Genomic DNA, 25923 nt, shown 5'->3' with positions numbered 1-25923 from the left:
CATGTCTCCCCCTGCGCTAGCCACTCCTATACAACACAGGCAGTGCTGTGAGCTTCTGCTGTGCTCTTGCTATGTGCTGCAGGGTTATGCTGCCTCACAACTTAGCTGGCAACTTCCCCAAGTGGCTTGAGCCTCTGTTAAAAAGAAGGAGACCCTGTCTCATCCTCAGGGAGATGTGGATGAAGGAGTGTGGTCAGGCTTACCCGTATGGGACAGAAGTTGCTTCAGCATAAACGTGCAGATGTTGGACACCCCACTGCCCCAGTAGACTGGGAAAGGGCTGCTGCTTGGGAAGATGGGAGGGACTGCACTATTGTGCTGAGGTGGTGGAAAAAGGAGTGGCTGTAGGAGAAACATTTTGTTTAATTAGGAAAAGTGTGCCAGGCTGGTGCCAAAATCAGAGCTGTTAGGCTGGAGCTTCCCTGGGGTCAGGATCACAGTGCTGTCTCCAAGCAGATGCAGGGCCAGACCAGCTCTGTACAAACTCTTTGTGATTTGAGAGCAAAACACTGCAGGGCACCTGGGCTGGACCAGAGAGAGCACCTCATCCTTTACCAAAACACACAGCCAGCCCCCACTCAGACACCTGCTTGGTCCCAGCTGAGGCAATGCCATCTCTGTTCTGGTATGCCATATATAAAATTTCATGTTTCTGCTTTCTGACTCTCTCTTGACAGCTCATCCCATCTGTCCCCATTTTAAAATCTCTTTTCCTCCCTCTTTTTTTCACTAGTTCTTCTTCTGGTGTTGCCTCTCCCACCCACAACACATCCTCTCTTGTACCTGGTCTGTCCAGGCTTTTATGCAAAAGGATTAACTCATCATTTGAACCAGATCTAAGGGACATCACTGGGCACTGGAACCTCAAAATATCAACTAATTCAGCTGCTTCATGCTTCGGAAGTCGTTTTTCCTGCATTGCAGATGGGGGGTGAGTGCTTGTGGTTTCCCATAACTCTTCCTCTCTGTGTGAGCTGCAGGCAGAGGGCGTGCAGCATGCTGTTTGCTTGTGAAGGATAAAAGCGTGAGGTACACCTTTTCTTCTCTGCAAGTTGGAAATCCAGGGGCTCTTTTATGCTGTGCTAGGAACATTTGAGTCAGGAGCTGAATTTTACCTACCTCCTCCAAACATCTTTTCCACTGAGAGCACTGCCAGTAGTTGGATGGGTGCACGTGACAATTTTCAGGGAGGAACTGACACAAAGGTCTTGCATTCCTGGGTAGGAAGCACCATGTCTCAGGAAGGGATTTTCCCCTGTTCCTGCGAAGTGCTGGCCACAGAACCTCTCTCTGTGGAACCACTAGCCTCTGCCCATCAGATTTTGACCTTCACAATCTCGAGGCTGGAGCAAGGCAGAGTAACTGCGACCTGGACAGGCCAAACATATTCTCTGACCCAAGAAGTAGCTCAGTTGTGCTTGGTGAAGGAAGAAAGATGACTGTCAGCTGGGGCTGACTATGACCCCATGCAGTTAGTGAGCATCACCACACGTTCTGCCACAGTTAAGAGGCTGGAACTCAAACACAGTACAGGTTTTATTATTAAAAAATGCATAAAAACTAAAGACATGCTTCCCAGAGTTAGAGTCTATATGTACATCTGCACTTCCTAGGCAGCTGCAGGGAGTGTAGCCTTCTGCCCTCACTGCAAAAGTGCACTGCACAGGTTCTTGTTACCCTTTGTTAGGTGTTATCTTCTCACCTGCATTTACAGCATTCCAGCTAAGTGAAGAGAAAACCCTGTACCACCTGGGGTGAAAGATGGCAGAATTTGTATCTGTGACTGAGAAACCATACTGAATTTCTGGAGACACCTGTAGGACATCTCTGTTCAGTAGGAAACTTAACAGAAAGGACCCTTGCTCAGGTCCCAGGCTGAAATTCCCCTTCCCTAGGAAGAGTTCCCACTAAGGGCTGAAACTTGACCTGAATTTTATATTTAGACCCCGACCTTACAATAAGCAAACACTGGGTATCGAAGGGTGGAGTGTTCTGATACCAAGTCTGCAATCTTATTTGACTTTTTGGTCCCACCTTTGCCAACTCAGTAAATGCTGACATTTGTGGTATTAGTTTGAAGAAGTGCGATGTGGAATCCTAAGTAATACTGCCAAGTTTTCAGCGCAGTTAAAATAAAAGAAATTAAGATCTAGCAAATATTTAGGATAAGTAGAGTAAGATGTAACTGCACTTCCTTGCTGGGAACCACTGCACAAAACAAATGCTGATTTACAGTAAAATATTAAATTATTAAAAAACCACACAAGCACTTGCAGTTACAGTGAGTCAGACATGCTGATTGGAAAACAAAACAAAACCCAAAGAGCAAAACCCTTAATTTTGCCCTGTCTGGAAGGCTGCAGTGATACTACTCCACATTTTATGTGGCTTTTACAGCATGCCAGAAAACCTCCTAAATAGGAAGGCCAGTGGTTCTCGAGTTTTTCATCATGAGGCCTCTCTCTTCAGAAAGAGATCTTCCAGTTGATCCCTCCCCCCAAGACACACAACCTCCTGAAACTGATTTCACATGTCACTATAGCAGCTGCAGTTCTTGGTCATTTGAAGAAGATATAGGACTAATAAAGAGAATGACTGAAAGAATCCAACTTGGAAGCAAGTGCTGTATCCTGCTCCTGCTGAAACTGAGCAAGTCTGTCATTCTGTATCTCAGTCTTCTTCCTCTCCTGCAGGGCAGCACTTAGCATTAATTAGCACTGTTTCCCCATACTGCTGTTAAGTCCTCTCTACACTGCTTCCTTTCCATTCCTTTGAAGTTGGATTCTGCCCTCACACAAGCCAGCTGCTCTCCCTCCCTTTGCATTTTAATGTCAGCTGCAAGTCTAGTCAGGCCTGAATTGGCATCGAACAGAAGAAAAAGAAAGACATTAAAAAAGGTACATGGGGAGAAGAGGAATGCTGGATTTTCATTTTTTTTTTCTAATTTCCTTGCTCACCAAAAGGTCTGAAACTCTTAAATGAGCCCTGGACTGAGGAAGCAGCCAATGTCACTGCATGAAATGAACCAGATGTTCAAATTCAGTGCTGAGAAGGAGCAGATCCACTGATCAGTTTGAGAACCACTGAGGTAGGCAACGAGTCTAGGCAGTACTGCTGAGTGAACACGAGGGGAATTTTGCCCTCTTGTCCTGAATGATAATATAAATACCCACTAGTGTTTTCAGAGGTACCAGTCCCAAAGTCACGCAGCCAGGATTGAAGACAACATCTACACAAGAGCAAGCACTGACTGAACAGAAGGTGTATTCAGCTCTGCTCCAGCATTCAATGAGAAGAAGCAGAGCACAGACTCTGACTGCCACCTTAGCTCTGAACTCTTTTCAGCAGGATGTGGTCAACCTGTAACCCTACTGTCTCCCCCCCACAAGATATAAGGGGTCGTTGGGGTTGCAGTTCTTCCAAGCTATTTGCCACTGCAGCCCACACAGGTGGTGAAAGCTACAAAAGCTGCCCAAGAGCCCTGGACAGTGCTGTTCAAAGCCATTCCAGATCTGGCATCAGAGCCCCAGGAGACACAGCACCATGCTGCACATATCCAGCCTCAGGGAAGCAGAGTGTCACTGCTATGTACAGGCTAGCATCTTTTCTCTTCTTCTGTCTCTAGCTCATACAGAAGGCTTTTGTCCTCCCCTTCTTGTCCATCTGGATGCCTTTCACCCTCAGCATCATCTCCAAGGCACAAGGGGCTCATGATGTAGCGGTAGTCACTTGTGACAGCAGCAGCTGCCCCAGCAACAGTCTCTTCAGCATCCATATTTCCAAAGGAGGCGTGCAGGACAGGGTCACTTGCAGACGCCTCTTTGTCCTTCCCAATGTTGACATAGAGAGGATCTTGACTGGAAGAGAGCGTGGACATCCTCCCGCGAATCATTTCCAGCTGGGAGCGGAGCACTCCAAAGCTGGGGCGTAGCTTGGGCTCAGGATGCCAACATCTGCACATGAGATCATAGCTGCAAAACAGAGCGAGACGAGAACACTGAGAAGGGGAGCAGCCATGCCCTGCACCTCTGAACAGGGGCTCTGAGCAGTGAACTTTAAAAAACACTGACACTTCCCACAGAACCTGTCAGCTTTGGCCTTGCACAGGTGACACAGCATGGATGGCCATTATGGGTCTAATTTCTTGTTTCTTCCCATTTTCAAGGGCATTCCCCCTTTGGTCAAAGAAGTTAGTTAGATGGTATCAAAAACCCAAAAGCCTTGTCAAAGTATATTGAATTTCTTGGTAAAGCCCTTGTTCCACTGTCTCTAGGGAGCTAGAATAGGACTGTGAGTATGACATCACCAGCTAATAGCTTTTGAATTTATCCACAAAAACCACCCTCACAACCTCTGTCACAGCTGAAGCCATCCCTCCGAATTCTGGTTCAAGAGCAGATAAATCACAGGAAGAAAACAAAGATCAAACTGTGGGAGGTGCATGTTTTTTCCAGAGCATTCTTTCTTTCACGCCATGTTAACTCAGTGCTCCCAGATTAAAGGAAGTGTGCTGCTGTTGCTGCTGACAGGTTGTCAACAGGCCTGGAAAAAGGCACACTGGGTTTGTTCAGGGGGCTGTTAATGAATGGACAACAGCTTCAGTGCTGAAAGAGGGATGCTGAAATGGCCTTTCAACTACAAAGGTACCACCCTGCTGCAGAAGACATGTTCAGGGCCATTACCCGGCCCCGGTCCCATCCTGCAGCGTTCCTCCCATGGTCAAACGCCAGCTACCTCAGCTCTGGCTGCCCCAGGGAGGAGACAGTCAGTGGCTCTGCTGGCCCATGCTCGGGCCAGGGAAGAGGAGCTCTCCTGCCCTGGGGCAGCGTTGGCAGCTCGGTGTCTGCTGGCTGCCCTCCCGCCGGCCAGGCCTCCAGCCGGGGTGCTGGAGCACAGCCAGAGCCATTGTCCTGCTCCTCCTCGTGCATCACCCGCAAGAACGGCAGCTGCATTCCTATGGTGGTATTGTTGCCAGTTTTGCAGGGAACAGGAACAAAGCACAGTGCTGGCACTGAAAAACACTGCATACAAATGAATCTCAGTTGAACTTGTACATGGAAGAAAAAAAATCTGATGTGGCCTTAACTGGGTTTGATTTTACTTTTTGTATTCCTTGCGATCAGGTTTACTGCTTTTGATCTCACACTACTTTTACAGAAAGCTTCTATGGTTCAGTTGTCTTAATCCTGATTTACATCCGGCACAAATAGTAGAAATAATTATAAATGCTGCAGATAAAACAGAAACTTCCAATTCTGTGCAACCACATTAAATACTTTCTTTTTCCTTTGCTGTCAATCAGCATAATCCATTTGAAGGAAAGGTAGAAAAATACTGGCTGTACTGAATCAGCCCAAAATTTGTACCCTATGCCTGACAGAGTCCAGTAGCAACACTTGAGGAAAGCATGTAAGCTGAGGGTGAGCATGTAGCGAGATCTTTCTGGTCTATTCTCTCAAGTCTCAATAATCTGTAGCTCAAGAACCTCACAAAACAATGGTTGTACCTTTTCAGTAGTTTTTGATGGATTTTCCTCTAGTGCTTATCTAGTAGGATTCTGAGACTCTTCTCTACTTTCTACATCCCTAAAATCCTACAGCCAAAAGCTCCACAACTTGGAATCAAAGCTACTCAGAGCAGTCAAGATGCAGATGTGTAGTTAATTTAAGCAGTGATGTAACTATGTTTTCATTTATACTCAGTTAAAATGACCTGCTGAGAAGATAAAAGTGTTCAGCTTTAGTAACATGAGTACAGATTATTCCCTATGTAGAAAAAAGGAAAAGGAGAAAGCAACTACATAAATTAATCCACCATCAGAACAGGAGGAAAGAGGGAGGAAAGAAGTCTTAGACCACTAAAATCAGTGCTCATAGTTATATCTTGCTTTGGGCACAACACACAGAAAACAGAGCCTTGCTTGAGCCCTCAGTGAAATGATTTCACCTTGTCCAGGCAAGGCAAGCTTTTACCCTGGGGTAAGTTATGGTCACACTCCCTGGGGGTTCCCAGCCCCATGTGAGGAAACCAGGAATCTCCAACCACCACCCGTGGAAGAAGGGTTCCTGAGCAAACATTTCCTGTGATCTGCTGGCCAAGAGTGATCCCTTGGCAGCAGGATTAAGGCTGCAGCATGTGGCTGCCTGCTGCCTTGTGGGCTGTCTAGGTCCTTCCTGAAAGTCTGAAAATGTCTACAACCAGAACCTTCAAGATTGTCCTGGATTTGTTCCTAGATGTAATTTAAGGTGAGACACTGATCTACACAACCTAAGTTTGTCCCATCTGCCCTCTTCTCTTTCAGCCTGCTATTTCTGAGAGTAGCAGATCAAATTTTGAAAACTGGGCCAAGTTTTGAAAGACGCATGCAGGCCACTGCCTCTGCAATCCAGTTTCCTTGTAGTCTGACTAGACTGCCTCTCTATTCAGCCTTCAGGGTGTGCCATGGAACTCATCCCTTCGCTCAGATGCTGGCCTGAGGAGGCAGGGTTCAGTGATTCTGGAAACACAATTACAGTTTCCACAAAGCCAAGAACTGCTAATGTTGACACTGTTGAAACCATTGAGCCAAGTTAGCTGCTTGTGTAGTTACCACAGGTTCCTGGGAGCTCTGCCAGCAAAGAGTATCTAGTAGCTAACCCAGGGACTTTCTAGTGAATGGCTCTGTGTACTGGAAAGTGGAGAGATTCAGATCAGCGTCCCAGCCAGCTGCCTCTCTTTCCTTTCCAGAGAGCCAAATTTCTCAAAAAAATCATGTCAGCAGGGTAAGGAAATACTCACACATCTTCCAGGCACTCTGGGGGCTGCTTCAGCCTGTTCCCACTGATGAGGTAGTTGTAGATTTCTGCATTCTCAATGCCAGCATAAGGGGTTTGCCCTCGGGTCACAATCTCCCACATGGTCACCCCAAACGCCCACTGAAAGAGAACAGCACACAGAACAAGTGAACAGACCGTTCCCTGCTCGCTGGGCTTGGTTTCAGAATGCTCAGACTGTGCTGGGTAATGTCATCTGAGCAGCAGTGATGCAAGGACTATCCAAACTCTAGCTAGAAAACAGAAATGACCCACCAGATGCTGCTGATGCTGACACATCATCTGAGAGGAGACAGCTGAAGGCCCTGCCCAGCCCCATACCCTGCAGTGGAGCAGGGGAAGTTTTGGTTCACTTTTTTGGTTCCCAGCTAGAAGAAGATTTTGGTTTGGGGCTCACAAATCAGTTTCTTAATTAATCTAATCAGATTCTGTGTTTCTATTAATGTGCAGGCACAAATGAAAGCAGAGTTTAGCCAATAAGCAGGGCAAGGAACAAACCATTATGGCTCACATTAATTTCTGCTCTACACTGCACAGTTGTACTTTTCAACTAAACTGCAAGGTTTGTGAGGTGAAAAAAATTATTATTTTCATAAGCAACCCCCTGTGCCATGTCTGTTGTAGGCAGTTTAGTGATCACCAATCACTAAACCCTGTCTACAGTGGATGCAGCAATGGCTGGGCAACACAGCATCCACATTACAAGGCACTCTTGGTTATCTCTTCAAGGACATTGTGACAGGGATAACTGGAAAGGCAAGTCCACAGGACTGAAGGACAAAACTAGTGTGAAAATAGATCAAAAGGCAGCAAGGAAGATGGAAGGTGGTGTCAGACAAAGAAAAAAATCTCAAAAGGAAAATAAGTAACAATTTCAGATTGATGTGCTGCTCCCCAGGGGCAAAGTTAAGGGAAGTGTCTAAGCACTGATGTATTCAGATCTATGGAGTTCCAGCAATGCCTTCCACAGCAGAGTATGTTTGCTGCACTTGCATGTAAGTGTGTGGATTACAGGCATTTCAAATATCACCTTCAAACTGTCAGGCAGAAGAGAAAGGAAAAAGAGCAAGAGAGAAGAAACTGCATAAAGAGAAGAAAAGGAAGAGGAGGAACAGAAAGATGAAGAAGAGGGATGGGGATAAACACAGGAAAATAAAGGATGAAAGAACAACAAGAAGAAAAGGGTTGATGTCTTCTGCCATTAACCACTCTCATATATTTTTAGCCTTGAGTTCTGACAGCACCCAAGGCAGAGGTAGCACCATCCCTCAAACACAAGGTAAACTCCCTTTCCTGTCATCAGGGCCTCCTCCCACCCACCCTCAGTGGGATTCCTCCACTTCAGCAGGATACAAATGGTCCCCAATGCACCAGAGCAAACCTCACCACATCGCTGTGTGTTGTGTACAGGTTATCTGCCAGACTTTCCAGAGCAAGCCACTTCACTGGCAGCTTGGAGGCACAACCCTGGCGGTAGTAGTCTCCACTGTAGATTTTCTTAGAAAGTCCAAAGTCTGCAACACTCACGTTCATGTTCTCATCCAACCTATGGGAAAGTTTTCACAGTTGAGGAAAGGAAAGCATTTATTGTCTACCTCAGGCAAAAACAAAACAAAACAAAACACAAAATTCAGAGAGCTCAAGTACATGGCTCACTAAGTATTAAACAAAAGGAGAACAATTTCATCCACTTGGTGACCAATGTGAAATAGCTTAGTGGTCCAAACTAGTTCCTTCAGACTAACAGGGAATTAATTATGACTAAGAAAGTAAGGAAGTGGCTAGGTTCAGATGATCAAGTCCCCTACACAAAGCAAACTCAGATACTTTCTGCTGTTTCCAGATTATCAGAGGACATCTGCAATGCTCACTGCTATCACCAAGGCTTGCACCCCATATTGGTAATCAAAAAAATCATAGGATGATTGCCTAGACTGCCTGTTAAAACTGCTTGAACTGCTAGATCGGCAACATCTCCTGTCCATGCCTGCTTAATGGTCTGAATTGTTCTGTCACCCACTTAAACCTATACATGTTGGCAGATAATCCAAGTAAAGCCTACAAACACTTCATGCTCCCGGGCCTCAGAAAGAACTCACTGCTTTCCCCAGAAGATGTGCTGAAATAGGCATTCAGCTTCCTCTGGAGGATGTCTACGAAAATAGAAAATCAGTATGGGTTTCTCATAAATGTCAAGGCAGGCTAACCCATCATTTTTCATCATAACTATCAGGCTCTTTGCCTATACATCTGGACATTGAAATGCCTTTGGAAATCTGTGTCTCATTGGGGATTTTATTGGTTGTTGTGGTTTTGTTCAGCTGCGGAATTCTGTTGCCACAATGAGCTGTTCCTTATTCCATTCTCATGGAAGAAGCAGAGTGGAAAGGATAAAAAAAGGACTTTTCTTTCCTCCAAAGCAGTCAAGGTAGCTTGGTGTCAAGAACAGTGAAGTGGGATCATATAATGTGTTCATCATGCAACTATTTTTAGAGGCATCCTCCACAAGCTTTCAAGGAAACTACAGTTCTTATATTGTGATAATCAAGTCCTCAGGATAGATACCAGAAATACAGACTTCATGGTACAATGGAAGTTCTTTCCTCCTAACCCAGCCAAACCCATTCCCTCTTGTTGGTTACTTTATATGGTGGAATGAATAGCCTATGCTGACACACAGCCACTGGAGTGGCTAATTACAAACACATATTGTAATCAACTCTATGAAACCCTATGTGCCGACCAATGATGGGAAAGTTCCTTACAAAAAGTGTCTGTTTCAAAGAGCAGTGGGACTTTAGGAGTTGCTCCCTGCTCCCAGCAGCACCACCACAGACTCTACCACAATGGCCATGACTCCCCTATGTCTATTGTCACTCAAATTCAAAGATCAGCATTCTTAGACAGGACCCCTCACAGTTCTGTCATGCAGTAGGTTTTTCATCCCTCCCTCCCTCACCCACTCTGGTCTTTCTTTTCTCTAGAAACTCATGAATCACTTACATGCAGTTCCGAGCTGCAAGGTCCCTGTGTATGAAATTTTTTGAGCTCAAGTACTCCATCCCACTGGCAATGTCAATCATGAACTTGAGGAGTGTCTGAACAGGCAAGTTCTGTAAGAAATAACAGTTTAGGTTCTGCTCCCGGAGGCTTTCAAGCACATATGACAGAACTGCAAGGTTTGCTGCCACTTTACAGAGCAGGGATGGGGAATACAGGGAGGGGATGGGATGAAATGGAGGAGCTGGTCCTCAACATGCATGGAATTAAATACTTTAAGATCACATCTCACAATCTCCTCTGGTACTAAAATCCAACCACCTGCCAGTGTCCTGAGCTGCTCCAAATACGTTCTCTGAAAATCCCTACCCTCCCAGAAGGAATTTCACAGTAAGACAGACTTACAAATGGGTTTTCCCCAATCCGTGACATCAGCAGGAAAGCATGGAGGTCTCCATGCTTCATGAAGGGCAGGATCACCATGGGAATTGGGAGACGGCCCTTGGGACGGCTTCGTAGACTGACTCCTGATGAGGACACACACAGCAAAGGGGTGTTAGCAAGCAGAATATTCCCAGGAGGAATCTTACAGGCTGCTGCGCCTTCCTCTCACAGATCTGGAGGAAAATGTGCAGTTTTGGTGGGTAGATTCCATGCTCCAAGCTTCTGTGTCTTTATGGCAGGCGGTGTTACGGTGCCTCTAACCCTGCTGACTTCAGAGGCTGTACTAAGAGCCTAGTGCCTCTCAGCTGTTCTTGCAGGACCAACTAAAAATGTTTCTAGGATTACTCCAGACCAGACAGCCCCAACCCCAAGCTCTGCAGAGCAATCTCCACATTCTGGAAAATACCTGCACTCCAAAGTGTCCACCCACGAATGTCTCGTTTCTTACTCAGTATTTTGGAAAGGCACAATGTTCCTCCTATCTGCAGTCTACCTGCCCACCTGTTCATATTTCACAGCAGTTTGGACACGCCTCAGCCAGCCAAAGTCTCCCTGATGCATTTGCAAGAACCAAAGAAACATCTTAAATGGGAGATGGTTGTTCCTGCTGTGTGAGAGCAGGTGTGGGGAGCATTACACTCCAGCTCCCTGGGGCCTGGGGAGGAGCAGTGCTGACCTATGCAGGACTCCAGGCAGCACAGAGGAGGCTGCACCAGCACTGCTGGGGAGAGGCAGGCTGTGTGGGCTCATGCAGGAACAGCAGGTGCTCTGTGGCACGAGCAGCAGCGCTGTCTTACCGATCAGTTTGGTGACGTGGGGGTGGTCAAACTCCTTCATGCAGGCAGCCTCTCGCAGGAACTCCTCAATGTCAGTTGAGGTGAAGATGTCCGCTGGAAAAAGTGACTTGTAAGTTTGCTTTCTTTGTAGCTGGCTCCAAGGGACTTTACAAATAATAATTGTCAAAAGCTTGCTCTTTGTGGCTCAGCATGTCTTCTCAGACCTATAGCTAGATGAGCCATTTTACAACAAAGCAGAGCCTGACACCTCTCCTGGGATGGGCAGCAATAAGCACTTAGCAGGGACATCTCGTAAATTGGTTCTTGGCAGAGTAAAGAACTGCTGGTTACCAGCTCTTTTCTCAGTAAGAACTTTGCTTGGAAGTTCTGCAAACTGTGTGGGGGTTAAAGATGTAAGAATTAACTAGGTAAAAGAACCTAAACTACAAATGTCAGGGAGAGGAGACATCCCAAAAATGAAAGAAAATGTTGAAACTGAGGAGATGGCTTGGAGCCCCTGACTGGCACAGCAGGGCTCAATTCATCTCTGACAAGGATGGCATGAAAGATCAATGCTTTTATGTCTCTTAGCATGACTGAGTTTTATAAAGTGCTAGAGCTAAGACTTCTTAAATAACCACACTACTGGACAGCTTGGACCAAATTCAGCAGTGACATACATCAGCAAAATTTTGGAGTAAATTATTCCTCATTGCTGTGACTCCAGATTTATAGAAATACATCAATATAATCAAGAAGTATCCCAGTTGACTCCTTCCACCACTGCTGCTGCTGAATTTAGCAAGAGTCCTCCAGTCCTGCTGCAAGATCAGACTCAGACCTGTAGAGGAGTTTTCACATTATCTGCTTTAGGCAAGTAATTTCAATATGATTCAGAAGACAAAGGAGATTCCCTTCTTACAGTCAATGAAGAAAGGAAGGTGCCTCTGGAGGCTGACAGATTGTTCCTAAGCTAGATGCCTGAAGGGAGATATTCTGACTACATAAAAGCTTGCAAACTGATTAGAATTATTGTTGAAACTGGATAAAATGATAGAACTTACACTAGAATGGTACTAAGTGTATTTAGTGCCAGCTATTATACTGTGACAGCAAACTGAGCTCCAGAGATGAGTGAGTGTGACTGCTCTCAGTCACAGTTAATTTTTGCCTTGCAGGCAAAAGGGATCAAATAGCATAGGGTAACATATATAAACACACATACATGCATGTATTTGATTTATACCTATCTTTAATTGCTTTTCTTGTTACAGACTTCTGCCTGTTAGTTGCCTTTGTTATGTACACTCACCAAATGACAAATCAGAAGGGAGCTGGACTGCTCAGTCAAATGTGCTGACTGAGATGAGTTAGCTTGTCACTGCATTCAGCCCAAACACTCTTCTGCTTATTCCAGGCTATGTGCTTGCAGGAATACTGTTCTTTCGTTGCTGAATTATTAGAGAAGAGCAGACCTGTCTGAGCTGTTTGTGCTACATAATGTAGTGGTTTTGGCTGCATTCACCACGTGCTATGTGCTGTAGAAGCAACTAGGTGGTATAGGTCCTTTCCTGAAGGAGCTTACACTACAAAAAGACTGACATGAAAGGGGTGGGAGACAACACGTATAGAGTGGCTGAGTGGGAAGCTCAGAGAGAAATAAAGAGCACCAGGGGATATTTGCTGAGAATAGGACAGACAACATTTAATCTTTCCAAGCTCTCTTTCTTAAAGTAATTCAGGTAGCCCTGCTCCCACATACCTTTCAGCATCTTCACTGCCACTTTCTGGAAAGAGCCATCATCTAGCTTCAATAGTGCCTCTCGAACTGACCCAAACTCCCCTGTAAAATTATCAGAGTAGGCAGTGAGGGAACAACTTCCTGTGAAGAAAGTATGATTCACAGCAGGTTCACTTCAGGGGTCACTGGCAAAGAAGCTGAGTACCCATAAGAAATGTTTCATTTTGCATTCTGCAGCTCCAGACAGCAGCTTTCAGCACATGTGTGTCTAGAAGAGATATCACTACCAGTAGACAGAGCTCACTGTGCTGGCAGTCCAGAAAGTGAATGAAAACAAAAAGGGAAAAAAGCAATCCCTGACCAGACAGGTGATGCAGAGACAGAGTTTAAGCTGGGCAAACATTTCTGGGGAAGCCATATCATGAGGGATGAGACTGAGTGAGGTTCTGTTCAGAGAAGAGGCTCTTTGCTGGAGCAGCAAGTGGATGGGTTGGCTGAGGAAGCTCTTACTATTGACAGCCATCAGAGCTGATAGTGCCAGGACTCAACCATTGGAGACACAGTCAGCCTTCTCTCTCAAAACTCAGAGAATAACTTCTGTGAATCACAGCTGACCAGAGAAAACAGAGTATCTACATGTGTGGGAGTGATATGTTGATTCACAGAAGGCTGTGTTTGCCATGGCGTGCTCTCTAAGAGAGTTAAGAGGAAATGCAACAGGCCAAAACCTCTTCAAAATATTTAGCCTAAAGAGGCTTTATACCACAGCCTAACAGCCTCTTTGCATTAGATCTGGCTCTAGACCTGCTCTCCCTAATTTGGTAACTGCTTGTCCCACCCAAAATGCATTAGTATGAGGAACTCTGATGCTGAAAAGAAGGAAGCAAAATATGGCACTCAGGACACCTACCCCAGAAGCATTATCTTCCCACTAGCTTTTCACCACTGCTCTTCACTACTCTATGGCACATGCTTACTTCACAAAACCATGAGCAGCAGATCTGACCACAAATCAGGAAAATGGAAAGGAACAAAGGTATTCTGTGCTGCTTCCATAGTATGGAGCTGTTGCTCAGCTGTAGATCAGCAGAGCCCAAGATAATGCAGTTATGTCATCTCATAACCTGTAACCTGGGGGTGTGGCAGTGGGGCTGACAACACAGACCAGATCCTGCCAGCTGGCATCCCCACACCAAGGCCATGCCCTGGGGCCCCTCTGCAGCCAATTTCAGTTCACCTGTCGTGGGAGCAGCCCAAAAGGGTTGAAGTAGGATCCCAGAACCTGGCCACGAGCTAACACTCACAAACAGATGACACAGCTGTTTAATTATTAGCATTGTTAAGCCCTTTGAGACCACTTCTTGCAGGAAGGTCATCTTCCTGCTCTGAAAGAAATGCATTTGTTCTAGGCGGGATGGAGTGGAAGAATGCTCCCTGTGGGAAAGGGTCAAAAAAACCTGCAATAAAACTAGTCTTAGGAAGAAAAAGGAATGGGTGAAGATTGATTGCATATTCCTCTGTTTAAATCTCTGCAAGAAATTCACACACCAGTGAATTAACACTACTTTGGAAAGCTGAGCACAGACTGCAGCTCATGATTGTGTAGAGACATATTATAGGAATGGCTTAGCCAATATCCTCTTAGTTATGCTAAACCTCTGAAATGTTTTATCCCAGCGGAGGGGATAGTTCCATTTAAATTTCCATCCACAAGCTGGAGAGAAAACAGGCTGCTTGTAATTGCTTCTCCCTACTCAATAGTTAAAATAACACAAGTGGGATTTTCAATGTAAAGCCTTGTTCAGTTTTGGTTCTTACCCTTGCCCAACATTCTTCCCAGGGTGAACTGCTGTTCCTGGATTAAGACATCTTTTAGTTTTGTCTTCAACTCATCACTGATCCCTACACTCTCCACTGGAAAAAAAACAAAACAACAAAACCAACAAAACATATGAAGCATCAAATAAGGGATATTTAAATATTCTGTCACAGCATAAGAGTCACCTGTTCTAGTCTCCATGTCTAATCTGATTCCCACACTGTAAGCAGGAAAACCTGAAAAAGGCAGAATTCCCTTCCATGTCCTCTAGCCTCACCACAGACAAGCAGCCAGTAACTTTCAACCATCAGAAAATGTACTTACAGTACTTAAAGGGAGAGGGCGTGATAGTACCACCCTTAAACACTCCAAGAACAGGAGTGGAATACAGAAATAATGTAAAGAATGCTGAGAAGACAAAATCCAATCCAAAGGGCCACAGATAAGACTGGTTCATGCAGCTTAATTTAAGCTGATGGAGCTGCACCATTTTAATGACAGTCTGGAGCATCATCCTAACCCAGCTTTGCAGGGCTGCCACAGAGAGCCATGTCCTTCCTGAACCAGGAGACAGAAATGGATCACCTTAATGGATCATCTGGCAATTCCTGGGACTCAGTCTCCTGTTTGATAAGTTACTAATTCCCTGGCTTTCCAAGACTGATTAATTGCTTCATGCTCATAGCACAGCTCAGCATACTGAGTTTAAAAAGTCCTGCTAATATTTTTCAGCCATATTTATCTCACCACTGCATTATATTCCAGTCAAAGGAGTCCTTGTAGAGTGAAACTGGGGCAGGGGAGTGGTGAATTTATGTCTTGCATTAATAAACATAATGACTGTAGCTGTAATTAGCAAGGGCTGTGTAATTGGTATGGCAACAGCCATTCCGGCCTTTCACCTCTGCAATTCACAGTGTCTAAGACTCATTGTAAACTAATCCCATGTTTTTGATCAAGAAACATCAGTTTCAGAGAAAACAGAGAGAGCATTGTAAATGCATGAACACAGCCTCCCCCAAGCAGAATCACTCAGGTCATTTTACTTACATGTTGCTTCAATGAGCTCTGGGCCCTCCCTGTTGAAAGACCTGGCAGCTCTGAAATGGACTGCTGGATCCCCTCTGCCAACCACACTGCCAAAGGCATGGCTAGAAGGCAGAAAAGACACACAGGACCATGATTACATGGGCCATTCACTTCTAAAAGGGTGTGTTGAACAGTATGGATGATTTCCCCGACCCTTGCCTTATAAATACTGCAGACTGTTTTGTTAAAGTGGGTGTATCTGGAGAGGAGGAACAATGGGTTTATGCTGCTTTGCTGATGCACCTACAGCCTTCCAAAACAGGGGAATCACTCCTCCCAAGTGCCTGGGAGAAGCTGCAGGTTGGGGCAGGTTGCAGGATTCATAGGAACAGAGATGCTGCTGTGGCAGAGAGGTCTGGGAGGCTGCAAAGAATGGGAACCTTGTTTGCAGTAGGGAGCAAACCCCAGCCAAGTGTCAGAGGTGATGGAAAGGAAACTTTACTGGGGATCCAGAGGGTTCTGGGCAGTCAGGAAGCTCCAACCAGCTGATAGACTGAAAACCTGCATGGGATAAAGGGCTCAGCCCATAAGAATACAGATATTTCATCTGTGGATCTCTTTGAATCTCTTAAGCAGCAGTACTAAAAATTACCTTGAGAGAGTTTGTATTTCTGTAGTCTAATAAGGCCTAGCTATTAACATAATTTTTTTTTCCTACTGTACTTTTGGTGTTGTCATTGTGAAGAAAAGGCAGGCACCCCAAAACTATGGAAAAAAAACCCAGTAACAACAACCCCCCAAAAAAATTCCAAGAAAAAAAACAACCAATACAGTTACCCAAAGAAACTGCCAAAAGTACTCCATCCACAATGCTTTTTTGAAAAATAATTGAGTCAGAAACCACAATAGAAGAGAAAGCAGAGATCTCTCTAAGCAGCACAAGAAGAAACTCCCTTACCCAAACCGAGTTTCCTTTCTTCTTTTCCGAAGGAGAATAAGAGCCAGGGCAACAGCTGTGACCAGAGCTGTGAGAATGCCCAATGCCACAGGAACCCAGGATGTCCCATAAGGAGGTTGTCTCTGGCCACCTAGATGATGGAGAAAACACCAGTTAAGAAACAGAAGACTGTCAGTAGTAAACAGACCAATTTCTCCTTTTGCTTTTAAATGGGAAAGCCATGCTGCTGGATCTGGTGGATCTTTGTATACAGGAATCCCAGGACATTGGTATAAACAGGTACTCAGCCAATCATCAGGAAAATTAGCTCTTTCTCACAGCAAAGGCAGAGCAGAAACATCTAGTTGTCAGAAACTATTGGTTTTGAGCCTAGAGAAAGTAATGGGTGCTGCAGCAGATTATACTATTTATTTATTATACTATTTTACATGAGCTCATGATATGGGGCACTTCAAACTGGAGCCTCAGGACAAAAATGTTGCTTCATGTGAGCATTCCATGTGTGGGTTTCACCCTGTCCTTTTTGAGGCAGACATCAGAATCTTGACCAGTTTCCACTGCACTGCCTGAATGTCAGCCAGGCAACATTTTGAAAGACAACAGAGAAGGATAATTGCCTTACGGCAATCTGGCTAAAAATATTTACATTTTTCCTCTAACCCTTCCCACAAAGGGAAGCACCCTGAGGGACTTGGTATTAGCTGTAACTTCACAATGTTGGTTGGTTGGTTGCAGCTTCTTAGTGTCTCTTCCCTAAAGAAAAGGTGAATTTTAAAAAGTCCCCTGTGAGTCAAGAAACAAGTTAGTCAGCCTACAGGCTCCAAGACTGAAATAATATTTGCTCCCAGAATACATACACTTTTGACTACAAAATGTCTACAGAAGAAATGGAGATGCTGCCAATCTGAGCAAGCTGCCAGGCAAGGAAGATAAGCAATACAGTTCTGAATAAAAAGGATATTATATATGCCTGGCAAAAAAAATGATAAATTAAACCAACTCCCTGAGAGATTTGTTCTCCAAATACAATTACTAAAGATTAAATGTGAATTTGAATGGGTCTATTAAAATATAGGATAGCCCTCATATCTCCAAATTGTTTAAGAGCAAACATGAAAAGGTACCAGGCCCCTGAGCACCTCCTTCATCTTCCTGCTCACTTGCTCACCCTCAGCAGCTCACTGTCCTTTACCAGAAGGTAAGTAAGAATTATCATGAATGATGAAAGTAATCCTTTTACAAGCCAAGAGAACATAAATAAACTTGATCTTAAAAGAGATGTTAGGCTCATGGGCTGGAATTTGGATGGATCTCTGCATAGATGCATATGGAAAAGGAGTCAAACAACCCTTACTAGCAGAGCCTTGGCAAGCAAGAGGCTTCTGAGGCTTGATTAACAGATACATTGAGGAGCCTTATCACCCAGGATTTTAAGGAAGTGATATTAGTCTAAGAAACAGGTAGAGCTTAAGGACACAGAATTGTGGACAAAGGGAAAAGGAGACTAGTACTTCTCCACTTGAATCAAATCATCAGATCCTTGTTACTTATTTTCCAGCATCTTATCTTCTTCAGTGACTCACATATTCTTTTACCACCCAGAAGGCTTTACAGGCTCCGGGGCTTATGATACTCCCTCTTGCTGCAATTTTCAGCCCAGCCTTCAAGGCTGTTTATGAGGAGGGAGAGCTCAGAAACAGAAGCTGTATTTCTCAAATTCAATAGAGATAACTTCAACCCTCTCCACAATTCCCAAGCCAATCACTTGGGCTGTTTCTGCCTATCTCTCAGGGTCAACACTGATGTAAAAGATCTTCTCTGATAGGTAACAAAAAGGTTTCCCTCTCCCTCAGGTGAGACAGACCTCTCTCGGCTTATTTTTCTAGTCTCTGTTGACTGCCCTGGTGAGAGAGCAGGGATTTAGGTCAGCTTCTGGTGAGCCCCTCCAAAAGAAGTATGGATGAGGATGAAAAAACTCAACTAAGTTATACTCCCTGTTTCTAAACTGCTGGGAATCAGGAGCCCATCCCACAGTTTATAGCAAATGTGTTAGAAATAGAAATGAATGTTGAAATCCACAGCTTCTCCTCCTCTGCCCCACACATTGTTGCTTCCCACTCGTGTCAATGAGCTTGAGAGGAGGCTGCAGCCCACAAGTTGCCTCTCCTCTCTCAACTCTGTCTCTCTCCCATCCCCTGTACCCACTTTTTCAACCAGCATATGCCTTAAGACTGCACAAGGCAGAGAGAAGACGGTATTAATAGAAGAGTTTAGAAGAGTATTTAGGAGCCCTTTGAAGATGAGCCCTTTTATTTCACAGAAAGTTTGTATCTCAAAGGTCTGCAAAGAACATAATCCAAGAGTCCTCTCCTGCCTACAATCATGAAGATTACAGATGGGAAAAAGTTATTAAACCACTCTGTTCCTTGCTCTGCAATGAAAAAAAAAAAAAAAGAGGTTTCTACTGAAAAAGTTTCTGAAAACATTAAAACAGTCTTTGTTAATAGCTCACAAGATCTTTGCATAAGTAGGGTGGAGCTCCCACTAGCTTTGCTGTGATGACAAATTCGACTTAAAGTTTATACGAGCTTAGTCATCCTTATTGCCGCACTGGGAGCTGGTCAGAAACCACCCCTGGCATTTCTCACATGCAGCAACCAGTGCCAGTTTGCTATTTTAGGAAAGGAAGCGACTTATGTTTTCTACCAGGCCTGAAACAAAACTGCAGTCTTTCTGCAGCTCTGCTGCTTAAGGCATGTCAGTGTTTCCACAGTGAACTTTTACTTCCAGCCTGTTATGCTCATGAAGAAATATATGTGCTTCCAGACAGCATTTGGCCAAAACAAGCACCACTCCTGATGCTACTTTTTTTTGAAGTGGTTTGTAAGTCAAAACAATCGAGCAACAACTTATAGTGCTTTCAGGATTACCCCATTCCAGCTCCCTGTAAAATGCAAACCCTAAACTTTCCCTGGTGCTTCTTGCCAGTGATGGCCATTTTCCAAAGAAAGCTCCTAGCTCTTTCAGATACTTTTGTCTTTATTTGGATGGCACAGAAAATACCCAATCAAAAAAGTAGGAGGAAAAGATTAATGGAGCCACTGACCAACCTCAGTAGGTTCAGCTCAGAACCTTCACACCCCTACAATCTCATTTAAATAATCTGAGGGCTTTGATCCCACAGTGACTGTGTGCTCACACTTGACCTTCAGTGCCGACTTTGTCACAGGAACTGGGCTGCCAAAGGACCTGAGTAATGCGTGTGCTAAGACCAGCATTAAATGCACTACCACAAGTAAGGATACAGTTCTCTACTGGTTGCTCTGTCTATATCCCCCACGTCCTGTTTGCTTGGGAGCTCCCCTCTGGAGTCCCCCTGCCACCCCTCAGTGAGGAGGGATCAGGAGAGCTCAATGTCTGTGTGATTCCTCAGAGATATGTGGAATGGGAAGACAGCAGCAGCAGGTGGGTCAAAATCAGAAATTAGAGACTGGTATCTTGTCCTGCCATGGGCACTTGGAGACAAAACCTCAGGAGACTGTGGAATTGTTGTGTGGTCACACCTCACTGACTTCTTATCACCAATCCATATCTTTATCTGGAATGTCTTCCTCTTAGTTCTCTTACAGTTTCCTTCACAGTTTCCTTCCTCCCTCCTATCCATCTCCCGATATAAGATCCCCTTTCCCCTCCTATTTCCCATTCACTGTGCAATAAAAGCAGCAAGCAAATCACCCCAGGGAAGACCAACTGCCCCTCAGCACTAGGAGTGCACCATGGTCCAGATTGCATGGTACAGCATCTGTACCATCATCTTCCTCTTTTACCAGTAACTCAGCTTTTCCATGGAGACAGCTAAACTGGTTTAATATAAATACATTCAGTAAAACCATTAAGAACCCCCATGTGGCCACAGTTTAAATTTGGCTTCGCTAAAACTAGTCAGGAATAGCATAAAATTAAATCAAAGAAGACAACCTGTATTAGAGGAGTCTTCTGTCACATTTACTTGTGTAAATCTGTGAAAACCTTCATTTGCATATTTTATATTGTGTCTGCTCTTCTGCTCTGCACTAAACACAGTAAAACCCTGTTCTAAGAAGACACAGTAGAGGCCAGAAGCTGTTTTGTTTATACCAGCTCTTTAAAGATTATTAAATGTCTAGTCTCCTTGATGAAGTGTGCTGTTGTATAAGCCCATGTGTCTAAATAGTAAGCACTGAAAGAAAAAGGCTGAGAAAAAACAGCAGTCCCAGTTTTTCTGACTTTTTTCCCAAAGTGAAGGGAGAAAATAATGGACACTCACCCATGACCTCCTGGGCCTCCAGCAGGAAGAGGTCACTCCAGGGCCCGCACCCTGCAGAGTTCAGCACACACACTCTGATAATCAGGTCTTTGAGAGGGTTCCACATGGTGAGATTGGCTTTTGTGTCCTGCACAATCATCTCCCCCTGAGTGCAAATGACAACGAACTGTGAGCTGTCTTAAAAGGCATCTAATGTAAAACTTCACCTTTAAACCAAAACAGTACCAAACATGCACTTCACTGGTGCTATAACAAGGGCTGGGAATTGTGACTTCTGGGTCCTTATCTCAATTTTCCTTGAGATTTGGGCTGCTGTCTTGGGTTGCTCTTCCCAAAAAATTGCTAGTAGTTTCCCAAGGCATAAGGGAGATAGGAGGTTTAATAATTTCTTCCTTTGAGGTCCTCCCATGCACGTTGCTATAGAAATATGGGGTTTTTCTTCTATTAAAAGATATACCTCCTTCTTGTGGTTTACTGTAAAGCATCTGGTGGTTTTAATCCAAGGGAGGAGTCTGTCTGTCTGTTTTAACTTGTTGACCAAATCCGAAATGGCTTCTGAATTTCAGCACCAGTTTTCACTTAGGATGGCAAGGCCAACATATTTTCAGTAGTTTTATGCATCTTCTTCATACAGCAAAGCCATGAATATTTGTCTGCCACCACTGACACAGAGTAAATTCAATGAGAGCTCAAAATACCATCCCTCAAAGTCAGTGACACTGACCTAGTGTGAAATGGGTCATACAAAATAGGAAATAAGTCTTTTTTCCCTCTAGCTGTCTATTATTACAGGCTTGTTCTTCATTAATAAGCACTGGGTAAATACCTATTAGGAAGCTAGAAACCATAAGAAATGCTGTGAACTTCAAAGGCTGATAGATACCTGGGAAAGGTCAATGCCAAAGAACAAATGAAAGGCCTTCTACTCTGTCAGGGTCCTTTCAACTCCCTAAGTATTATAAATGAAGCTAAAGAATCCACAACCTTCTTTCTGTGATTTACAGCACAACTCATTCACTTGCTAAATACACCTTTGCTGCTAGGATTTGGAAAGGCAAGGCCCAGTCACAAGAGACAGAAAGCCCACATCCAGCACTGTCTGGGCTGCACAGCCCTAGCTAGAGACAGAGGGAGACAAAGTGGATTCTCTCTATGCTGCCCTTCTTGTACAAGAGAACGGCAGAGAACTGATCTGTCTGCAAATGAACAGACACTGGAATTCCTTCCACTGAGGAATTCTGAATGTGCCAGGAAGGAGGAAATGGTCCTGTATCTTGAAGTCAAATACTGAGGCATTCCCTAAAGTCAGAAATAGATCCATTTACACAAAAGCAATGTTAGCAATCTAATCCCCTGGTATGGATGAGGGTCCTGAATGCCTAGAAAATTTAGTACGAACCTTCAGCAATTCTATGCTCAATGGCTCAGTACCATCTCAATCTGTTACCTGAGTTACATTATCCTGAATCCATTCCAGTCTGTATCCCAGGACATTTTCTTTCAGCACATCTGGAGCCACACCTTCCCACTCCAAAATTAGACCAGGATCTCTTTGAATAACATGGATATTTTGAGGGGTGCTGTTTGGAGCTGAAAGCAGAGAACATATATACAATCACTTGTGCAGGAAAATAAGGCACTATCCACACTGAAAATGGCAGTTTCACCCTCTTTCCTGAGATCATCCAGAAAAGAGAGGGTGAAGGGAGAGAACAGCTTCTGCAAGCCATCAGAACTCTGCAGTTTCAAGTGCAGAAGACAGGTCAGCACCTCTCATTTCTCTCAAGATCCCAGGAATCTCATAGAGCTAAAGGGACCAGCATGCAGAAGCCCCATGGCTGGGTCAACTCTTGTATTATGCATCACTGCTGTTAACCACTTTTGACTGTGTATTACTGGTTTGTTCCCCAGAGACCCTGAGAGTGGGTGAGCAATCTAACAGCGAAACGTGTTCGGTACTGCAGAATCAGCAAGGAGTTAATGACATCTACAATCGTCTCTTTTTCAGCTTCAGAACTACTGTCATGTTCTTGTCTGCTGTTTCTTACCAAGCTCCAGGGTCTGGAAATAAACCCTGTCGGTGAAAGGGGAGCTGCCCATCTCATTGCTGCACTGCACACGGACGCTGTAGTTGGTGGAATGCCTCAGGCCTTGCACGGTGTAGGAAAAGGGTGGCACTGGGGTGACTTCAGTGGACACCTCCTGGCCACCTGGTGACTCAGCTACCTGTGCCAAGAGTAAAACAGAGATGACTGTTACCATTAACAATATGACTAACTTGTCCACATGGATAAGAATCCCATTTAATTGTCAGTTTAGGAATGTGTAAGAATATAGCACCAGTGGTGCTTAAAATTGTGAAAAGGGAGTTGTCAAACTAAGAATCATGAAGTGACATCACTTGGGCAGTACAAAAATTTTCCACCAGATGAAAATTTAGTTCCATATTTTAAAACATTCCCTTCCCTATGTTACAATTTCTACAGCTAGTTATTATTCCTTTAAAGAAAACTAAATGTGCTTGTCACTTTGAGTGGTAGCAGCCGGCTTCTGAGATCTGTTTAAATCTGGGCAATGAAAACCAGTAGATCAACTTGCCTGCTGCCTACTGTCACCTTTTGCCAAACTCTTTTTTTCCAGAAGTTTGTGTATTTTCAACTTTGTAGTGGATGAGAGACATGGTAGACATAGGTGGCTTCGTTCAACTAATCTGTTTCAAATTAAACTGAAAAGAAACTTCTTACCACTCCTGCATCTCTTCTTTTTCTTGCTTCCAAATCTGAGCTTTAAAGCAGCATGAATGTAAATTTAAATCTGGTATCACTGTGTGCTTTTAATGCACAGACAATGTTCCTACTTTTGTACTAACAATAGCAGAAATCACTGCATAGCTCCCAGGCTCAGACTTTCTCCTCAAGTGCATACAAAATAGCAAAGCAGAGAGTAAAAGCAAGATGTACTGACAAAAGTGAAACAATCATATGGACTTTATGTATTTTATATGGCAGCCTTTCTTCCTTTCTCATTGTCCTTCTGCTCACTCTCACATACACTTTTGGCACACTGATTTGTTTGGCTGGTAGAAAGAAAGACTCTCAAGTTTCCTGAAGAGAAAAGCATATCGTTGTCATTATCAGCGTCATCCACAGGACGGAGAAACACAAGACAACTATTCTGCAAAACCCTGTCTGCTGGACGATGTGTTTCTGTTCAACACTCCCAAGAGCTGGTGCTCGTGCATCTTCCCCTTTCACAGCCTGGAACCTGGCTTGTGTTAGCAGTCAGAAAATGCTGCCATGCCCTGCCCTGTCCCCAGAAGCAATCTGCTTGTCTGAACACAGGGCTCCTGGGGCACCCGCCGCAATGCCCGAGGGCCAGAAAAACACACCAAGCTTCCGATCCCCCTTCAATTTCTGGGAGACTCCCAGCAGAAGTGCAGTTATGAGGAGCCAGGAACATGTGCATTTTCACATGGAAATGTAGGTCAATGCCTCACACAGAACCTCTCAATGTGGGAGTCAGAGGAAGCATGGTTTTCTGACAGCGCAGGGTCATTGCCAAGTTATCCCGCTCCCAGACTCAAATGGAGAAACTCTGTCCTCCCCAAATAGAACAGAAAAGGCTTAGAAAAGGGGTGAGAGACTGCTGAGTTGACAGAAACTGGGCTGCTCTGATTCAGCCTCTTTTCCACGTGTCCCATCCCCCACCCCTGCCCCTGCCAAAAGTGAGAGGGAGAACTTAAACCCCAGAATGATTAGCATTGCAGCGTGCAAGCCAGAGAGAATAGGCTGTTCCAGCTCGAGATAACTGGCATTGTAAAACAGAGGAAGAAAACCATTTTCAACTGTGAACAAGAACAGAAGCAGCAACAAAACCCACAGACCAGGGCCAGCATTCAGAAGTTCTTTCTGCCAGTGAGTTAAACTAGATGACAATTTCTTTTACTTCTGAAATATAATAGACATCAGAGCATGAAACCTCTGGTTTCCAACCCAAATAAAAGGGGACTGCAAGTAACTTAGCAAGACTGCTCACAGCATACCTTAAATTTATAATCCTCCTCTGCATAGTTGGCAACACAGCATAGAAATTCCACTCCAGCTCACAATGCTGCTGTAATCAGGTAGGGAAAGCATAGAGGCCTGGCAAATAAATCCATGGGGAATGTGCCTAGCTGTGTTTGCACAGCCTGCTTTGGGTATCACCATTTATTCTCTCACTACGTTACCTGTTCTTTGATCTGATTCTACAGCCAAGTATGCAATGATAGAAGCTAACCCTGCCTGAGGTTGGACACATACCATTGCTCTCAGGAACTTCAAGAGCAGACCAGTTTTTCAGAGATGTGGGGTACTCTGCACCTGGCAGAGCTACAGAACATTATCAAGCTTGATTTTCTGGGAAGAACTGGTCTTTGACAAGGGAAATCCAATCAAGATTTAGAGACAGAGCCTAAAATTGCTCTGAAACATGCAAATAGGCCTGTTCTTGTATCAAAAAGCCCAGTCTGTCTCCTGCCTCCATCATTCCTACCTTTCCTGTACCACATCCTATACTTCGCAAGCTCCTCATCCCTTGGACTCATCGGTATGTCCAAATTCCTGCCCTTCTTCTGGCATCCCACAGCACAGGCCTGATCTGGCGTGGGACTCACAGGCCCCTGCACTGGAACGAACTAGAGTGCTCCATGCAGGAAGGGTGAGCACCCTGCAGCCACAGCTGCTCCGGGGCACTTCCCACAGAGTGCTGTGTGCCTCGTGTGTGCTGCAGTGCAACAAGCTGGATGGAGCAGCTGCCACGAAGCAACTGATAACCTGCTGGCCAGGACATTGTGGCCAGCCTTTAACACTTAACTTTCCAGCAGGAAGTTCATGGCCTGCTCTTTGGCACCTGTGAGTTGCCTCCTGTTAAGTTTTTAAGTTTTAAGGCTGTGAAGTAGGAATTGAAACACTGCTAATAAGATGTGAGAGCAAACAAGGGCCCAGGAAATGTTGTGGCTCAGGAGAGTGCTGTTATTCATGCAGGGCAGGGCACAGCC

The 25923-nt window shown here is 44.7% G+C and overlaps 1 protein-coding gene across 2 annotated transcripts in view; it reads right to left on the bottom strand.

Moving 5' to 3' along the window:
* Window positions 1-1508: 1508 nt before the first annotated feature.
* Window positions 1509-25923, bottom strand: part of TYRO3 (TYRO3 protein tyrosine kinase) — a 41631-nt gene continuing 17216 nt past the window's right edge. For both annotated transcript variants that reach the window (XM_015630649.3, XM_015630650.3), the window contains 13 exons: window positions 22934-23111; window positions 22333-22475; window positions 20886-21030; window positions 16580-16709; window positions 15643-15743; window positions 14592-14687; window positions 12795-12875; window positions 11054-11146; window positions 10218-10339; window positions 9816-9925; window positions 8199-8358; window positions 6778-6914; window positions 1509-3971 (listed from right to left, as the gene is read on the bottom strand). In XM_015630649.3, the coding sequence (XP_015486135.1) occupies window positions 3596-3971; window positions 6778-6914; window positions 8199-8358; window positions 9816-9925; window positions 10218-10339; window positions 11054-11146; window positions 12795-12875; window positions 14592-14687; window positions 15643-15743; window positions 16580-16709; window positions 20886-21030; window positions 22333-22475; window positions 22934-23111 (1872 nt within the window). In that variant the 3' untranslated portion in view covers window positions 1509-3595. The remainder of the gene's footprint in view (window positions 3972-6777; window positions 6915-8198; window positions 8359-9815; window positions 9926-10217; window positions 10340-11053; window positions 11147-12794; window positions 12876-14591; window positions 14688-15642; window positions 15744-16579; window positions 16710-20885; window positions 21031-22332; window positions 22476-22933; window positions 23112-25923) is intronic.

The sequence above is a fragment of the Parus major genome, chromosome 5 (genome assembly GCF_001522545.3).
Source record: "Parus major isolate Abel chromosome 5, Parus_major1.1, whole genome shotgun sequence".
Taxonomy (NCBI): Eukaryota; Metazoa; Chordata; class Aves; order Passeriformes; family Paridae; genus Parus; species Parus major.
This window is presented reverse-complemented; position numbering and strand designations above follow the sequence as displayed.